General features: G+C 40.8%; 1 protein-coding gene across 1 annotated transcript; it reads right to left on the reverse strand.

Annotated features, from left to right (window-relative positions):
- Positions 1–1,206: 1,206 nt before the first annotated feature.
- Positions 1,207–19,683, reverse strand: ACSL5 (acyl-CoA synthetase long chain family member 5). Its single transcript, XM_065638501.1, has 21 exons — positions 19,589–19,683; positions 13,669–13,854; positions 12,988–13,096; positions 12,271–12,335; positions 12,091–12,192; positions 11,691–11,790; positions 10,301–10,479; positions 9,574–9,606; positions 9,299–9,350; positions 8,677–8,750; positions 8,161–8,238; positions 7,079–7,213; positions 6,476–6,610; positions 6,306–6,401; positions 5,705–5,777; positions 4,758–4,846; positions 4,561–4,677; positions 3,997–4,140; positions 3,006–3,107; positions 2,549–2,620; positions 1,207–2,115 (listed from the first exon to the last, which is right to left on the reverse strand). Exons 2-21 carry the CDS (start codon positions 13,822–13,824, stop codon positions 1,975–1,977), a joined length of 2,052 nt encoding a protein of 683 aa, XP_065494573.1. The 5' UTR covers positions 13,825–13,854; positions 19,589–19,683; the 3' UTR covers positions 1,207–1,974.
- Between the last annotated feature and the right edge of the window lie 496 nt (positions 19,684–20,179).

Here is a 20,179-nt window from a genome sequence, read left to right on the forward strand (position 1 = left end):
GATCTCTTCAAGCCAAATGAAGCACTGTGGTACCTGAACACTGCTATTTGAAGGGCCCACCAGAGTGCTGGGCTTCAACATTCAAACTCACCTCTCTAGGGAAGTTTCAAGGGATGATAAAATGAACAAGGTACTTTCCAGGCACTGCAGCAGTTGGCATCACAACATTCAGCCTCAAGTTTATACAGATCTTGGTGGCACTAGACTTACTGTCCAAATGAATTGCTCATCAGAACTGACAACCAGTTTAAGTATACATTTCTTCTTCCCTCTGGTTCCACTACCCAGTCTCACCTGAGGGAAAAGATTAAGCCCTCAGTAACTTTTAAGTCATGTTGCTTTAAGGAGGCATGGGAAAGATGAGCAACATGATTATATGCACTTGCAGAGTCTTGGAAGCCTTTCTAGTCTCAGGTTATGACAAGCACAGTAAGTGACAGAACGGTTACCTGAAAATGTCAAAGTCTTTGGGCTTAGCCCAGAAACAAATTGGGTCAGTTGTTTTTACTTGTCAAAGCTAGAGATGCCTGACAGCAAGGGCTGGGTCTTTCCTGACCAACAAATCTACTAGTTGCTTTCATTTTGGGATATCTTACCAAGAGCATTAAATGGAGAGAAGAACAGCCACTAACAGTAAGAACCTGGCACAGACAAGGAGAATTGGCAGAGGAAAGCTCCATATACTCCTCCCCCCAATGCTACATCCTTGTTAGCACTGCATTGCCTCTTGGACTGATACAACAGACTACAACCAGGAGGAACTGCCAGCAGAGACAGCTTGCAGTGATTGAAGACAGTTCTAAAGATAGAGTCAGTACTCATCTTGCCTAAGTAGTTTTCTAATGAAACAGCTTTAGCCTTAGAAAATGATACCTGATGCCTTATTTCATGTGATAGGCCGAGCTGGGAGAATGAATTTATGCTGAATACTTTGGCATATATTGCCTTACTCCAATAAAAAAGGCAGGTTGAGTAGAGGAGCAACATCTGGTCTGGCACTTAGTGCCTCATGGCTTGAGCTATGGCTGAGCGCTGCCAGCATAGGAAACAAGTTGGCTTTCTGCAGCAGTTGTGTTCTAGCTGCAGCTGTACATAACCAGGCAGCAGTAAACCTTGCAGCTGACAGTCTGGTTGCAGCAGAGAAGCAAGTGTCTCACACAGGCTTTGGTTTGATTGTGCAGTTACAATTTATTGCATCCTATATCCTTCAGAATGACAGCTAAAGTTTTCCACTTATCAGGCTCAGATTCATAAGTGAAGATGCTTTATAACTGCCATTGCATTTGTGAACATGTGGAAAACCTCATCCAGTGCCTCCCATGCTACAGTATAAATTATGTTTGCTTTAGACACATGTACTTTGTAAACCAGTTGACGCCAGGCTACTCATTTTCATTAAAAACATCCTATACTATGTGGGTCCAGGGCTAGGAACAGGAAATTCACTTCTGTATTTGCTGAACAGATGTTAAGCACCAACTCATATTGTGACAGCTGGAGTTGAGACAGGTTATAGCATCCTGAGTGGAAACTTGGTTTTTGAACTATCTCCCCCACAAAAAACACATGTAACTGCATGAAAGAGTTCAGTCTGATTGCAGATCAATCCACAAAAGGTCATAATGTTCATAGTTGGAGCAGGAAAACAAGATTTACTCTTGACAAGAAGAAATGCATACAGCTTCCTTAAAGGCTGAGGCTCTTGAGTATTTTTGCACTTCAGGTACAGTACAAGGAAGAAGAAAGTTCTGGCTTGGCCTAGACAGCTGATGCTTACTCCTACAAGATGTGAATGCTGCCAGTTGTCAGATATCCTATAGCCATCTTCATCTGAAAGTCGTTTTTCTCAGGATACCAGAAATAAAACATTTAAGTTCTCCCTGCTCCCCTCCACTCATGCATGTGTTCTTCATGGGTCATGTAGTGTCACAGATTTGTTTGGATACTCCATGTAGTTTAATTTAAACTGGTCGCTTATTCCTGGGCACTGGAATAGAGGGCCTCAATCTGTGTCTGGAAAAGTTTAACAAGCTCTGCTCGCTTTGCCTTCAGTGTTGGTGTCAAGAGTCCATTTTCTACAGAGAACATCTCTGTGTGGATGTACAGGTCTTTAACCTATAAAAAGAAAATAATTTAGCACATGACACAATTACTTAGAGGACAAACAACAGTCCTTCCCAGCTTCCTTGAGCTCATTTTAAGGACTAATTTTAAGGAGCTCCAGTAACTAAACTAATTTTTGATATAAGTCAAATTCCTTTTGGCTGACACAGCAAGAGAATAGGCTGAAACAGCAGTATGTATCTTGCAGCCTATGGTGAACCTCTGCTCCATTTCATGGCAATTCCTGCTGTTGCCCTGTACAGTCACCTGTCTCTTGGTCAAGAAACAGGCAGCCAGTCAGTGTTTCACCACCTGCTTCAATCAGTTGTCCAGGGCAGCTGTCTTAGGGCCCATCCTGGCACAGTCCATAACGGGAATGAAGACTTCCCAGCCATTGTGTTAGCAATACAGGTGCTTGTGAGAGGCAGGATTTGGAAGTACTCACTTGTTCAAAGGATTTAAGGCCAGCCTCTCTCCCCAGTCTGACCATATCTTCTAAAATAGCTTTCTTCACTGCCTAGAAGAAACAGAGCAGGAGCAGAGTGGTAAAGCCACCATTTTATAATTGCAACTCAAGACCATACCCCTTGCCCAGTCAGTGAAAACTGAGGTTGGCAAGAATACATGTACATATTTCAACATCCAAAGTTTTTCATATTAAGGCCACTACAAGGTCATGTCTATCATCTGACTGGAAAAAAAGCAGTGATAATCCTTGAAACATCAGGAGACACCTATACCTAGTTCCAGTTTTTACTGTAAGGCTGCCTTTGCATGACCCACGCCATATTAAGCCAGTTTAACTTACAAAAAAGGTGAAAAGAATGACGTCAAAGCAATACAAGATTGGACTTCAGAACTAAGTTCTAGCTGTAACCCACTAGAAACATAAAGCTACTCACTGGATTTTTGCAGAGATCTTCATAGGAACCTTTTATTCCCAGTTTGGCTGCAAATCCTGGAAGCATCTCAGGATCAGGAACCACTATACCTATTAGGAAAGACTGAAAAGAAGTGGAAGTAATCATGTTGAGACAAAGATAAGAAATTACTTTGATTGTCTATGATAACTTGATTGGAGACAATATCTATATAACGAGCCACATCTACATCCCCATCTATTTCCAGAGTTTGGAAGGTAGCTACAAGGACTTTCACATCACTTAATCCAAGTTCTGACAGCAGCAGTTGAAGTACTAACACAGTTTGTTATATGAAGAAAGGCTGAGGGAGCTGGGGTTGTTCAGGATGGAGAAGAGAAGGCTCTGGGGACACCGTATTGCAGCCTTTTTAATACTTAAAGGGGGCTTATAAGGAAGATGAGGAAACACTTTTTAGTAGGGCCTGTTACAACAGGACAAAGGGTAATGGCTTTAAACTAAAAGAGGATAGATTTAGACTAGATAGAGAAAGAAATCTTTCACAATAAAGGTGGTGAAACACTGGCACAGGTTGCCCAGGGAGGTGATAGATGCCCCATTCCTGGAAACATTCAAGGTCAGGCTGGACAGGGCTCTGAGCAACCTGATCTGGTTGAAGATGTCCCTGCACATGGCAGGGGAGTTGGACTAGATGACCTGTAAAGGTCCCTTCCAACCCAAACTATTCTATGAATCTACAATTTTAAACTGTACAGAGGTGAGCTGACCTGACATACTAATCCCATACAAGTATGTAATTAGCCTTTACCCTGCTCGCAACTTGTTGCCAAGATCTCATTTTCTTTGGTGCCAATTTGAAAGACTACAGGTGTGAAAGAATATTCTATAAACATGGCACTCTCAGAAACAGATCTTGTTCAAGGCCTCTTGTATATGCATACATTTGTGCACTCATCTTCCAGTGCTCATTGTGGGAGGATCTTACAGGGTGCTCACTCCCAACACCACTTACCCTCAGGCTTTCCCCATGTACAAAGACCTGGGCTACAGGAGCACTTCTGATATAGACATTTTCTATCTTCTCTGGAGCAATGTATTCTCCTTGTGCAAGTTTAAATATATTCTTCTTCCTATCAATGATCTTCAGTGTTCCATTCTAGAAGTTAAAGGTAGAGGCCATTAGTTTAAAAGTCTCTATCTTGCTTCTATAAGAAGATAACAGGTTCGGTTTTGTTGTATGAAAGGCACATGCTAATCTGGAACTGGTCTTTGCTCTCTACAGAGAGAAGGGGCACTGTCTAATTTCTCCAGTTAGCTGAGGATACTATTACATAGCCCCTTTATTCTCCTCTGACAGAAACCAAAATACTTTTTTGTTCTTTGCTGTGGAAGTTACAGCCTTAGCCACTGGCCTAACAAGTGTTATTTGAGATCTTGTAACCTAATTGGTCTTTGAAGCTTTGCCTGCAGTTACCTGGCAAATTGTAACAATGTTCACTTCTCCAGCTTTTCAAATTACTGTAAACTAGCTAGTAATGCAGATCCAAGGGGTGGTTTGTATTAAGCAATTACTCACTGGCAACCATTTCCCTATATCTCCAGTGTGGAGCCAGCCATCTTTGTCAATTGCTTCTGCTGTCTTCTCAGGGTCTTTCAGATAACCCTTGAACACGTTTGGTCCTTTAATGCAGACCTATAGCAAGCAGAGAACACTGTTAGTCACCAAGTCTTGTGTTTCAGTATTTCCTGGCACACACAGGAGATGGTACCTACCTCGCCTTCATTGTTAGAAGAGAAGTAGTTCATTTCTTCCACATCATCAAGTTTTACGATATTACAAGCCAGAGGGGCTCCAACATGGCCTAAGCGGGGGCGGGGGGGTGGTGAAAAAGACGGTTATGTTTTGCGGATTCTGCTTGCAGTTGGTCCTATTTGATCTAAAGCTAGAAAGACTAGGTCTTGAAGTGAGATGGGAGAACTCAGGTGCCTCCTACATACAAAAGACTTCAATGATAGTAGATAATGTCTTTGTTCACTGCTTCAGCAAGAGCCAGTACTGTTTAAAGGTGTCTGGCAAAGTTTTCAGTGAAGTTATTGTAATGCCATTTTCAGACAGTCAATGCAGGATAATTAGCAGCTAAGTCTCAATGCTTAGAGCCATTTATTGGTGTACTCAACCACACCAACCACGTACCACATTTGCCTCCAGAGAATTCCCTCACAAACCTTGGTATTCATTTGCATTTCATCTTCATTATGCTCTGCAGTTACTGTGTTCTCAAAGATGGTGATTTGAGTTTGAATTTAGAATACCCAATATTAAAAACCTCCTTGCCACGATGAAAGCTAAGTCTTCAAAGTCAGGTACTCCTTCAGGAAAATAGTCAAGTATCATGTCTGATATTTTAGTCATGTTTCTTGGAGTAAAACAAGTTATTTGGGAGCTAAAGCTAGTTTCTTAAAGCCATTTGGGAAGCCCTTGTCCGATTTGCTCAACTCTGTACAGACACTCCAGTACATTGGGACAGGATCTAAGCTGATTTATGTCACTTTTGAGTCAAGAATTTTGGTACTATTAAGCATACAGTGACTGTTGCTACCAAGAATCACTTTGAGGTCAAGTACCCAGGATTTAACTTTCATTGAACTAAAAGCAGTAGAGCACCTAAGCTTGAGTCCCACTTTGTTGACAGCTGTGGGAGAGGTCTTGGCTACCATACCTGTTGTCCAGTCTCCAGGCATTGAGAAAGTGCATCCAGCTGAGCATTCAGTCTGGCCATAAGCTTCAAAGACCTGAGAGAGAAAGGATTAACATTCTTTGAACATCAAGTCCTTGATGTGAAAGAGCTCAGTTTCAACTATACCCATGCTCAAATTGTCGTCTTAAGGCAGGAAGCCAAGACGATCTTAGCCTTTAAGACTTCTTGGTCTTACTGGTGTAACCAGATGCTCTTCAAGTTCAAAGCAAGGTTTGGATTAGTGGTCACCTCATTCTCTGAACTCTGTTCTCAAATGTACTATATGGGAGCTCATTGACTGTCAGGATAAACCACAAAGCTCAGAGGCGGCTGCCTGACTCGAGAGCTGTATGTCCCTATTTCTGCTGCTCTGTTCCCAGAGCCTACGGGATAGGTTTTTGGTAGTGTAGCTTGGGGCCAGCCCTGCAGAATTTTGTTCCTGTTAGTTAATTCAGATCAAACAGACTGTAAATACTGAAAGAAATCTCCCTAGGAACAAGCTGGGCTGGACCACACCTGTATCACTGGTCACTTATTTGAGCATAATCAAACAGGTCTTACTTTAAGAAAAAGCTCAGCTTACCTGACAGCCCAATGCAGCTCTAAGAAATGTCAGGACAGAGGGAGATATAGGGGCTGCGCCTGTTACCGTTATACGCACTCTTCCACCCATGGTTTCCTACAAGTGAAACAGAAGCCATCAGATCTTCCAGTACAACATTGCTCAGCTTACTTACACTTGGAATAATTTACCTGAACTTTTTTGAAGATTAGCTGATCCCAAATGCTGTCATTTCGAATTATGCCCTGTTTTATTTCAGCCATCTTCATAATCACAGCAAAATTTAACAGGCAACGTTTCACTGGGCTCTTCGCACCACTTTGTATCTGCAAGAAAAAGTATTGGTGACTCATGGGTTTAACTCACATGTGTACCTCCAGTTCTTGCTTTGTTAGGAGGCACCATATCTCACTTCAGTGCTGTAGGGTCTGTTTTCACTACTGCCACGATGTAGGTGGTGAACCAATGGGCAATATTGTGTTACTGCTGACATACTTCAGCTGTAGCTTTGAGGGTCAGCATTACACTTGCTTCATTTGCATTCCAGCAGTAAAAAAAACCAACTTTGTCTCTGAACAGCAACAGGCTCAGCCTAGTCATGACTGGGTATGCTGTTCTTATACTGCAGGTCCCAGGGCTCTTCCCATCTCCTCAGAAAGTATTTTAAAGAATTCTTCCTGCTAAAGAGTAATTAACTAGTGGCAGTGTTATGATGCATTCAATATTTATTTAAACTTGTATGCTTGCTTAGATATACGAATGTGAAGATAATTCAGCTAAAATCACTCACATACCTTGTCATATATTCTATTGAGCAATCTTGGTACAACTGGAAATACCGTTGGCTTCAATGTTTTCATGTCATCTGTTAGCAACTTGATGTCTCCTTGGAAGAAGCCTACTTTTCCTCCACAGCTGTAAATCACAGCCTGAAAATTGACCAGACTAAGCTTAGTCAAGGATAATTCTTTGCTTCATTAGCTGTATTTGTCTATGCAAAGCAGCATGACTTAGTGTCCAGTGGTAGGAAAGTTCTCGTGTGAATAGGTTTTGAGGAAATACAGAAAGCTATCATACCTTTTACTGTAATTTGATTTCTAGAAGCTCAGGTGCATAAATTAAGTTCTAGCATGCAACTTTGATTTGTAGTCCATGAGCACCACAAAAAAGTTTCATGTTATGATTGAATACAATTAATATGAACTTCACCACATTTGTAACAGCTGTTCTATTTTAATATCTTTTGAAATACCTAGAAATTTAAATACAAGCAACGGAAGAATTTAACAGCTTGACAAGGAATAGGACAAGATACATTCTGTTTTAAATACCGGATTGGGAATTGAAGTTGAGTCTGTTCTGAGACCTTTACATGTGTAAGAGTTAAATCCTGCCACAAAGTTGCTAATGTTCCCTGTAGAAAGCCTTACTTCTACAACATGCTGGATTAAGTTAGAAGACTAGAATTTAATCTTGGGAAACGGGCAGGATGACACAGCCCAGCAGAGTAAATACTGCAGAACGCACCACTATTTACCTCTGAGTACTAAACCCACTGGTCTTAAACTGCTTCGTCTTCACATATTAGCTTTCATTGTGTTCGACTAAGGACTTGATGCTGATAGTTTCCCTTGCTGATTTCTTAGTAAATCACAGCCTCAGTGAGGCTGGACTGAAGAACAAAGCTTCACTTAATGAAGACAGTAGCCGTATCTTGGAGAAGGAACTAGGTATTATTTAGTTAGTTCAGAGGTTTTTATTTTTGGTAGGTGGTCTTAAGCAGTTAGGTATGGCTTCTAACAAATGTTGCTGTCTGAATTACTTCACACATCCAAGATCTTCTGCAGAAGCTTAGTAGCACACACAGTCTGCTTACCTGTACAACTCTCTCGAACATGTGAGCCAAGGGAAGGTAGGAAATGCTGATATCTGAACTTGTGATCTCGGTTGTGTTCTAGAGGGGAAAGAAAAGAAGTAGGTTAGCACTCCCTACACCTGCTTGAGTTACTCTTAAGGAGAAAGTGAATGAAGCTTGGATCAATTTGAGTACTTTGAAAAAGACACTCCAAGTGACTGAGGCTCATCCATCACCTCTTCAAAATTTGCAGCTGTAACTCAGCCATACTAGACCAAGATTAGTTTTGTTAAGACTTGAAATACGGTGGTTTAGTACTCTTGGCATTTAAGGACTGAGGCATTGTAGAATAACTTCAGAGCAGAAGTTCTTGTTTAAACTTAAGCCAAGTTTCTTGCAATGCTATCATCCCATTGAAATATAGGCACTTAAGAAAGCGCGAGTTTGAGAGTGAATGGTTTGCAGAAAATGCCCAAATTTAAGCTAGTTTAATGACTGAGTGACATAGCCTAGAAATCACCATTAGCAGTACCTTACCTCTGTGCATCTAAGGAAGGCAGCAACATTTGAAACAACATTTTCATGCGTCAACATGGCTCCTTTAGGGTCACCTTCAGAGAGATCGAGCAAAATCAGCTGTGGCTCTGGCTGTTGCTGCTTTGAGTTTTCCATGCCTTGTTTGGCTCAGTTTGAACTATCTTGGTATTAGGCTCAGTCATGGCATGCACTGTCTTAAGAGACTACAAATGTGCCTCATATCTTGAGCACTTTCAGCCATGGATATTATATAAAGGAAGTGTCTACAGAGTAGGGGTAGCACAGAGAATGCTGAAACAAGATGTTTCCCTAGCCCCTGTGGATCAGAGTACAGACACAGCTAAACAACCAATTTCTTTAATGTTAAGACCCTGCGTTTTTCATAGGGTAAGACAACATGAAGTTGGCTATTCTTCCCCTCATGTCTAAGAAGCTTTGTCACTACGAAGTCAAGTACACTAAGACACCATCCCAAGTAAAACTGCAGTAGTGGCTTGACACTGCTCTAATCTACTGTTTTACTTGTACATTGTTCACATTTCCCTTTTTTATGCTAGAAAGCTATTTTTCTCAGCACTGGGAAACTGGTTTAGTGGGGAAGCATCACTATATATTCTCTTACCTGTGGTTCCACTGGTAAAACACACAATGCAAAGATCTTCAGGCTTAGGAGGCTAGAGGGAAAAAGCTAAGTAAGGTCAACAGCATAAGGATTTTGTTGCTGATCAGTCTTTACATATACTTCCTAAAGTAGCCTGAACCAGGAATCCTGTTTGGAAACAGCAAGACAAGATAGATAACAAAAACAATCCTGCCAGCCTCCTCTATTAGCAGCATGGCGAGAGGGCTTTTCAGAGACTAATTTTGCAAGTTTATAACTGTTCCAGAGATACTTACAACTGGTTCTGTGATGTTGTTTCTTCCCAGCTCCTGTGTTAGAGAGAAAATACAGCTTAACAATTGCAACAGAGAGATGCACAACAACAGTAGATGAATAGGTAATTGCATTTGAAATCAAACACGTTTTTACTTTGCCTCTTGATATTCTGTCTCATTCAGACAGAGATGTTGGTCTTCTGGAATTTAATACACACAACTTGAAAAAGCTGACTCCTGTACAAAGCATAGATCTGAGTGTGTAGAAGTGGATCACAAATACTTAAGGAATTTGGAATTCATTAGTAGAGATATTGCATTTTATTTGATGTAGGCCACATCTCTCATACTTTGTTTATGCATCATATCTGGAAGATTAAGCCTAGTATTGGCATGTCAAAGCAGCCAGTCATTTGCACTTACATTTCAATTAGACTTAATTGCCAGCTTAGAAGCCTGCTAAATCCTGTTAAAACTGCACTTTGGATTAAGCTAAAGAAGTCTTCAGTTTAATGCATATTGACTGTCCACAACACGTGCACACAACTTTGGTCTGTGGTTTGAACTCTGCAAGTCCATTTGGCTAAATACATTAAGTTTCAAAATGACTGCTCATCAAGATCTCAGGTACAGGTGTGACAACGGGATAATGCTTACACTAAAGTGTCATTGTTGCCAGAGAAGGTTCAGATGTCTAGCTGGCAAGGTATTCCTCTGCAAGATCAAGCAGAAGCCTTTAGTCACCTACCTCAACTTCCTGCAGTGCTAGAATTTCAACTCCCACTTTATCTCCTCTGTCCTTGAGCTCTTTATCAAAGAGATCCATGAGAATTATAGTCTTCAGACATGGCATCTTTTCTTGCTCACAGTTCTCAAGCAAGATCTGTGCCTTCTCAGGTTTGTCACAGATCACTATGCTTATGTCACCTACAGAAAAGAAAATACATTCAGAAATCTGTTTAGAAGGCATGAGGCTAGTGAGTGAGAGCTTAGTAGCACATACATTTTGAACAAAACAATGCTATGTTCTAAAAGCCATTTGCATTTGTTCATATGGATTCAGTGGCTGGCTTACAGCGCTAAGAAGTTTCCTCCTACCATGGCCACTGATCAGGCAAACTTAATATTCTAGCGATATAAAGTGAGGGCAAATGCTGAGGAACTGAAGACAAATATCTTCAGTCACAGTGAAGACAGATATTTGAACTTTTGGTATTGCCATAAAAGCTCAGAGTTGTCCTCACTGCTTGTTTAGGTTCAGCCATCTTCCTTATATCTAAAGAAATCTACACATGTTTGAAAGAGGTAGGTAAAATTCTTGAGTTAATGCCTCAGCTTCCCTGCATGTGCAATTACAAAAGCATTTCCGATTAAGACAGCAGAGGAACTGGATTTGCCTGAACATGCTGTTCCCCTAGTAAGTCACAGCTGTATAGTCCCAAGGCAAGACCTGTTTGCAAGGTTCACCAGCATAACTGTTGAAGTGATTTTGCTTGGCAAATCCTATTTATGGGTTGGATCCCAGATCACTGTGACAGCAGTGGATATTTTTCCCTCCCCACTGTTTCCCCTCCCCACTGTTTCCCCTCAGACTGGGGAAAGAAAGTTTGAAGATTTATTCAAGCTTCCTCACCATTTTCTTCTGTGCTAGTTGTTGCTTCTGTAGAACAGAAGGCCCTAACCACATAGGTTAAACAGATTGAGGCATATCTTTACTCCTCCCTCCTCCACTCTTTACATCCTACAACTTTAAATCAGAGACACACATCTAATCTTAATTTGCACGCAAGTCTGTCTGCATTGTCTGATTGTTTGGCAGTGTGGGAATTCAAGATTGCAAAATCTCAAACAGCAAATATTTGAGCCCTCTGACTGCAGGATGGTCCACAGAATCCAGCAGGTCTTTTGGGGACTTGCTCTCAAGACACTAAGAGGCATAGGAAGCCCACTGGCTGCTTCTAAGCATTAAACCCTGTCCCCTGCAAAGCAGTTTCATTTACAGGAATTGTCTATAAAAGCATAGGAGTAGTAAGGTTAAAGCTACTCTGATTTTTCCATCAAATTTCCTTGAACTTCAGTGCTCTCAAAACAAAGCTTCTTAGAGAAATCATCATGAAATAGTGGAATTTAATATTTACCTTTGTTAACAATATATAGAATGGCCTCTGGCCCCAGAGTGTCATAGAGTGGAACAGCAACCATTGAGTAAGTATAGCAGGCATACTCTGAAATGACCCACTGAAGAGACAAAAAAGTACAGCTAAGGCAAACCAGCAGCTTACAAGAGAGGATTACCTACAGATTTCATACAACTTGACTACCCCATGCATACAGTATTAGTGGGGGTTGTATAAGGAACGGCTCCATGAGATTCTTGAATTAGAGGGAGTTCAAGATCAGTTTGTAGTAAGGGAACTGAGAAGGGAAAAGCCAGTTGTGATTATTCCTCATGTGGCCTCAAGCAATTTAAATACAGATCCTCCTCTCTCCCCAAGAGGTCAGAGTATTCTGGGAAAGAATATTCAATTTGTTGCTTACCTCTGGCCTATTCTGAGCAAAAATGCCAATCAACTGGTTTGGTGATGGTTTGCATCCTTTTTGCAGAAGCCCTGATCCCAGATATTGAGCTCTGTCCGAAACCTGTAAGATAGTTTTCCCCCACTTCAGTGTTACAAGACAGTATCCCAAATTAAATCATCTGTCATGTACAATACTCACCTGTTTATATGTCAGCCACTGATAAGGTTGTTTGGGTTTTCTGTAGCCTAAACAGTTGCCATCTCCTAATGGAAGAGTTCAGAAAAGCAATTGTAAAGCTCAGTACTGAAGTTGCACAAAACTTAAACGCAACACTTCAAGTGGGAAATATTTTCAGTCAGACATCCAGCTAACTGCATGGAGCATGGAAGTGCACAGTGTCCATAGTTAAGCATTCTGCCCAAAACAAGATCGTAAGACTGTTGGCTTTATGCTTCCAAGCAACACTTCCAATATCTGGTGATACTCACCCATTTCACAACCCAGGTGAGACTGAAATAGCTTGCAAGCCATCACATATTCCCACATATGGGAGCCCTGAAGTCACATGTGCACAAATTCCTACCTATATTTAGCAGGCAGTAATTCTTACGCTAAAACCCACACCGTAAGCCAAAGCAGAGGTGTCTCCCTCCCAGCTCCCTCTGATGCTTTGTATCTGCTGACTCTTCACTGAACTGTCATAAGCTTCTGATGTTTGTTCTTGCCCAGTCGGCCAACTAAGACTACGTCTACATCAGTGAGGGGGGGAAAAAAAAGAATAATATGGTCACTTGTCTCTCCACCCCACAGAAGACTAGGAAAGCTTTTGCTAGCCTGTATTATTACTACAGACAAGAGGCAAGGCAAAACAGCCTGGGATTTTATTTACTTGTGATAGGCAGATACAAAGCTTACCAGAAGTATGCAGTCCTCTCTGGAAAACTTCATACAAGGTTTTACTATCTTCAAAGTAATAAGAAAGCAGGTTATTATCTGTCAAGATTGCACCTCTTCTGGCTCCTCCCTAGGAACAGAGCACACTTATGAAACAGTGTAGAACAGACACAATGTCATTTGTTCCTCAGCCTTTCTTCCAGCAATCCCCTTTAAAGCATTTCAATAGCATTGCATTGTTAGGGAAGTCTCATTTTCCTTCCTGATTTTGATCTACTCAGTCAGTCATATGCAGAGGAATTTTCTAGATGGCCTAGATCAATAGTCAATTACAGGTTATTAGAGAGACCTTAAATAAGATTGAGTACTACAACTCACCTAGTTACAAGAAGTCTAGCATTGTAGTACAGCACCTGCATCAAAGCTGATGCAAAGCATTCAAAATACAGAAAAAAAATCCAGCGACAACTGAGGCCATTGTTATAAAGCCCACCTAACCCTGTTGGCAAGAACTGCTGTTTCTTACTCTTAGTGTGTTAAGACTTCCCTTCTCCTCACCGCACTGCTGAATTGTACACCTGGCAGAAAAAGCTGTGTATTATCAGACAGGAGAGTTTCCACTGATACCCAAGTCAGAATGGATCAATATTCAGATTGGGCTTCTCAAAAATATCCCATCCTCACAAGCAGAATAAAGATTACCTCAATTCCTACTGACTGCTTGTCCAAGTCAACAGGAGGCCAAAGAGGTTTTGGCCTGCTTATCACCCACAGGAAGGCACCAGCTCCAAATACAATAAGACTAATCAATGCTGGTGTTGGGAGTGGCGAGAACAAAACTTGAAGTATCCAGATCATTGTGCTGGATTGGTGAAGCCAGAGTTACACCTGAAACAAACAACAGATTTAGTAGACATGAGGTAAAAGCACTCACTGCCTATAAGTCACAGTTACTTAAGCAGTTTGTTAAGCAATACTACAAATCATTTCAGCAGTTTGCCTGTAAAGAGTCCTGGTACAATAATGAAGCATGCTTATGCAATGCTGTAAGACTCTCAAGAGGTCTCAAGTCACCTGTCCCCATTAAATACCAATCCATGCTGTATCCACCTCCACAAAAAGCTGAAGCCTGATGAAGTCGTACAAGGAAGAGATGTCAATTCTTTCTATTCAAGAGTAAAAATCTGCCTAGGGAAAACAAGTATACAATTTCCCAAATTAAATATAAAAAAAATGGCTAGAGTTGAGTGATGTGAGTAGCGGAAGTAAGAAAACTCAGTATTGCTAAAATGAGGGGTATTGCTAAAATATACGTAGGTGTAACAAACATGCCAAAGTCCACAGAACAAGCAGTACCTTCATGATCAAGTGCTCTTACTGGAAGGCAGGGTCTATGCTGGACACGTATTTCAGATACTGACAGTGTGTTCAAGTCAAAACTGTGGAAGTTAGTTTTCACTTGGGAGTGGTGACCTGGAAGACAATGTGTGCAATGGAAGTCTAGCTGGAAAACACAGCAGCAGTTCTGCTGCTCACATCCTCCAGGGACTCCTCCTTCAGAAGCAGGGAAACAACTGAGAAATCAGGATTTTTTTATAAAAGACAAACAGACATATACCTCAACCTCCTCTCTCAAAAAAAAAAAAAAAAAAGAGTACTTTAATCTCTTCGGGTATGTTTAAGATTGAATGGCCCAGACAAATCTAGCACAGGTCACTGCTTTTTGTCTGAATCAACTCAGATCTCACCAGCTTATCTTTGCTAGTATCTAAATAGGTGTGCAGGACATGACAAACATCACACTTTGCAAGATGAATAACCACACCCTTCATACAGAATCAAGGGAACCTGGTCACTAGATTGTATGTCAGCAACTAAATCACCAGACAAGAAGAACACCAGGTGTTCTGGAGCAATGGGCTCCAGTTACCCTTGAACTATAATTCCAAGTTGAAGGTATTTTCCAAACTGTTAGTATGTTTAGCTAGATGCCCAAGTCAGAATTTTGGTCTCTGAGCCAAGACTGACCAGAATTATATCACCCATATCTGGTTTATGGTTTTGTAGTTTTCACTTTACAGTGGCTGTGTTAATTGGCAATCCTGATGTGTTCTCAGGTGAGACAAGGCATGCTTTGCCTGCTCAGCAGCTGCATAAGGGTACCTTGGAGGCTTGTCATCAAGTCCAAGCTGCCAAAAGCATGTCACCTATGTATCTGAAGAGTACCAACTCCTTAGACAGACCTCTTTTCCACTCCAAGCCTTGCTTACAATGTGTCCTCCAAACGCCTAACCTTGGTTTCATCTATTGAGGGTCCAACAAAATCGTGCTACAGCAAGAAAGGCAGGAACAGCTGCCTTGTCACTCTGCATTGACTGACACTTCCAATTACTGGGCATATCACACCTAAGCAGCACAAACCTGCTCTTTCCGCAGCACAGGATATTACCCACCTCCACACCCTTCCTTTGGCTTTTATCAACTGAGCCTGGAAGAAAAAACCAAAATCCCCTAAAACCAGATCAGCTGATCATGTTTATATTCAGGCAAAGCCACTTAATGGCCTAGGTTCTAGTACTGCTCCATTTGGAAGACTGAAGATATTTATAAAGTGAATTTGGTAATCAGCTGCTCTTGGTGATTTATACATTTGGCCTTGTAACCCATTACTGGAACAGTTAGTAAACAGCTTTCTGTAGGTGACTAAACAGTATCTGGTTTGTGGTGTGAGCCATGTTACCATGAACAAGTCACTTTTTTATGGCATGAACACTAAGGCAGCTTGATAGAGGCAGCTCCATTCTGAAGAGGAGTTCAATATACAAACTATATTCCTTTAACTCAGAGCCTACTACTAGATCCAAGCGAGATTTTTAGTGGGTTGTCACAGAACTCATGTTCAAATCCCCTGAATTCTGATTAATAGCAATCAGCTTGGGCTGTTTTCCAGTCTTTTTTCCATGCCCAGATGAGTCAAAAGGAGTTTGCATTCAGTGCATTTCAGATGACTCTTCCCTGGACATACAAGTTTTTCAGCCAGCAGTAAGAGAGTTACATGCAAGCAATGGAAGATACCCCATGCCTGCATAGCTGTATCTGTTTTAATGGCTGAAGTGTGTTCTCATGCTCATTTTAATTGTAATTTTAAGAAAATTTCCTAGAAACCAGGAAGGATTGGCTGTCTTTACAGTATCACAGAGTTAATAAACAGAACTGGGAATCACATCTATAGCACAAAGTCCTCTACTATAACTTATTAACACTGATTAGCATTAATACTGGCTAATCAGACTGATCAGTGCAATTGTCACAAATAGCTACGGTCTGTTACACAGACGTATTTGACAGAAAATTAGAGGACCTTTTTGTGGTAAGGATCAGAGAACCCACGAACCTCAAATGCTCCATGCAGCAGTAAATAAGTCACTGAAAAGCTTCCAGTCAGGGTATTATCATCTCCTCACCAACCCACATGCAAGGCAGTTTGTGCTAAGACATCCAGGAAGACTGAACATCAGGCCCTGAAGTATGATGATGCTTGGTGCAAAGAACTCAAAATCCAGAGAACACCTGATCAAGTGTGAGAAAGGCTCCAAGATGATTAAATGCGGCAAAGCTTTTGTCTTCAGATTCTGAACTGATTTCACAAGTTTCTCACAAAGAAAAGAAACTACACAGTGTAACCTAACCAGCACCTCTATAGTTAGTCAAGGATGATTTTCAGTTATAAGCCAAATGGATTTTTAATATAAAGAAAAACCTGTTGACAATTTTATTTCTAAAGCCCAGGAAGTACTATATGGTCATTTGCTTCTAGTTCTGTGGGTTTGGGGGGGCTTTTCTTGTTTTCTCAGGTTTGGGGGTTGGCTTGTTCTTGTTTGGTGTTTTGTTTTGTTGGGTTTTTTTCCAGTTTGTAACTGTCTTCATTAGCCCATTTACAATACTGAATGATACTATGCATATGAGAGTCAAAACCTAACATCTTTTAAAGCCACAGAAGTTAGCATGTCAAAAAAGCACAAATACCTCGATCTTGTTCGCAATACACAAAAAAATGTATTTCATATCTGAAAGACTGTTTTCAATTCCCTTACTTTATCTATAGAATACTGACATTGTTTCGCTTTCACTTTCCAGCCGTGTTTCCTCAGACAGGCTCTAGTCAGTCCCAGCAGAGCACGTAGGGTGTGTTACTCAAGCTGCAGCACAAGACTGTCAGGAAATCAGTCTCAATTCTCAGCAACAGGACAGTTGTTTCCTATGCCTACAGCTTCTGCTGTAACTACTTGTCAAATCCAAGTCACTGCTAGTTAATCACCTCTGGTATCCTCCAAAAGCCACATAATCCTGCTGCCCTCAAAGCAGAAGATCCAGCAGAAAAAACAGGAGTCTGTACATAATGGAGCTTTCTGTCCACAGGAAGAGCACAGCTCTACCCTAGATGTGTCCTATCAAGCAACTACAACCAGAGCTTAACCCACAGATCCAAATGCGCTATATGTACATAATACCTGATCTATATCAACTCAATGAAAACTCACAGTGCAGCATGAGACAAAGCCAGGGCATTTTTGACAGACACCAGCCTCTACTGCAGGGTAAGTCTGAGCACCAGCTGTTTTCTTAAGCATGCAGGGGTGGAAAGCTTGAAACCCCCGAGTTGTGAAAGGCTCAGCTCCCAGTGACCAGAAAAACACAAAATGCACAGGATATCTCAAACCACCTGTTAGCCCTTGTGCAATAAGATGCTAGGCAGTTAAAGTGTAGTTAGATTGTCTGTCCAGATCAACAGTCCAGGATAAGATGCACTAGGCTCCAGAGTGCAAAGGCTTAGTTTTTAATCAGTAGAGATTACAGTGATACCATTTACAGCTTTGAGTTCAGGAGTACATGTTCTCATTTGTACTGTAGCCCCCCCTCAACCTCTATAGCAACTCCTTCACTAGCTAGAAGGAATGAAACAGTTATTCTCTATCCTCTCCAAGTCAGGGGATTCTCTCCACTGCAAAGTGACTGAGCTTTTTGCATCCAAGTACACAAGTATGAAGAAAGAAACGAGTGCCATCTCTATCACATTAGTTCTTTACAGACAGCAAAGCAATCTCTGATACTTGCACTATTCCAGAAGCAATGGTCATCCACTGCCTGGGAAAATATTTTCCAGAATTATGTTCCTTGTCTCAAGTTCGCCTTAGAACAGTTTGCATATGCTTTTGAGGTGATCATGAGAACTTGTTGATCAGTATCAGTAAGGTAACAATAACTCTTTCTAAGAAAGAAGAGTGGCATACAACAACACTGGGGTCACTAATTAATTAGTTAACGACCAGTAGCTCACTGTTCACATTTGCTTACACACTGCAGGTCTTGCCTGGCATCCTGCAGATGTGAGATACCGTGCAACTGTTATATCCCATCTTCCTCTAGCTGCAACAAGGAAGAGTCTTGTGTTTGTGCACAGTTAGGAACAACTAACTCGCAGCACCCAGAGAGAAGCTAAAGTGCAAAAGCTCAGCAGTGATGGCTGAACAGAGCCATGTGAAAACCACAAAGTAAAATACACAGTAACTTGCATTAAGCCTACGAAACACTTCAGTTAGGCTTTCCTTTCAGAGTACCTCTTAAGAAAGTCAGAGCCAAACAGTTCAAGTACCCTTTGATCTTGGCTGAGAAGGGCTCTGCTGGGGGTGGGAAAGAACGACGCATCGGTAACGCACTTTCAGGAAGTGTCAGTGCTCTGTGGTTTCACACTACATGTTACAGGTTATTTCTGGGCCTTGTGCATGAAACCTATTGAACTCAAGTTTTCGGTATACTCAAATAAAAAGACTATTTTTTTAATAAAGATTTTTATTGTATTTAATATTACTGTCCCTCCAGCAGGAAGGCAATGACACCACTTAGCACTAAAAGTAGTTCTGTCAAATAAACTGAAAAGTTTTCTTTTTTTTTTATATCAGGCTTTCTCCTTGAAAGCTACCTATTTAGAAAGGCAGAATATGCTCAATTAGCCCTTTGAAGTTTTGAAAAGTTTAAAAAAATAGTCAGTATAATTAGTTCCATTACTGTTTATACTGTTAGATAATTCAAGATCACACTCTGGCAAAGCACACGTGAATTTACAATATTACATTGATAGGAAGTTATCTCTAGACACACAACAAGCATGGTTTAAAGAGCTGGAACTAAAACTCAACTTGAAAACTCGCATAGAGCTCCTAAAAAAGCTAGAACATCGTGAGGAAGCAACTTACACAGCCATACAGAGAAGAGGTAGTACTAAAAACATCTAGATATTTAAGTCTTTTATCACTACATATTATTACAGCACTTACATTACAAAGAGCAAAGAACAAACATATATCTGAACTTAACTCAGCATAAAGTTAACATTAACTGATAGCACACTACTACAGATTTCTTAACAGGCTCCTGAAAAACCCTTTATCTTGAACCCTGCAGCTAATCACTACACTCGCATGTAGGTTTTAGTAACACTCACATAAATAAAAACAAACAAGCCCACTAGCAATAAAACAAATAAAAGCAAAACTTCACCACTTACACAGAAATAATTTCAGTGTAAATACAGAGACGAGAACCAATAATCAAAACCACCTACCATCCTGAAGATAGGGTGGGAATCCAACCTGCTTTCTTTAAGTAAAGAGAAGCCTTACAAGCAGGGCAGCAAACCAACACCAATTAGGTAACACACATTTTAAAAACTACAGTTAGTTCCCTCTACCCGGTTTAAATAAATCAGCAAGCAGAAAAGCATGCTGGGAAGGGAGTGTATAAATGGGAGGAACTTGCGTGAGGGAACTGAATGCTTGGGAAAAAAAAAAAAACACACAACACACTACAACAGACCTAGAGAGGAAGCTGTTGACTTTTTGGTTTGTTGAGGAAAAGAGCCTGAAGTTTACACATTTCTGAAGAACTAAATGAAAACTAAACAAAACCTTTTCCAGTTATATTTATCATTTATTATTGATAATTTGTTTGCTCTTATTTTTTCTGTGTATAAAGCCATACTCTCAACAACAGCAACTTTCTCTCTATAGCTGTGTGTATGTGAAGCTGAGCAGAGCTTTGTAGCCTCTAATACTGACAAAATGCTTTAAGTACAGTATTTCTTGTATACTACTGTCACTTGTTCATGGGCTGGATTTCTGTTTCTGCTGCTGGTTTTGGTTTAGTTGGTTTTGAT

The sequence above is a fragment of the Caloenas nicobarica genome, chromosome 7 (assembly GCF_036013445.1).
Source record: "Caloenas nicobarica isolate bCalNic1 chromosome 7, bCalNic1.hap1, whole genome shotgun sequence".
Classification (NCBI taxonomy): domain Eukaryota; kingdom Metazoa; phylum Chordata; class Aves; order Columbiformes; family Columbidae; genus Caloenas; species Caloenas nicobarica.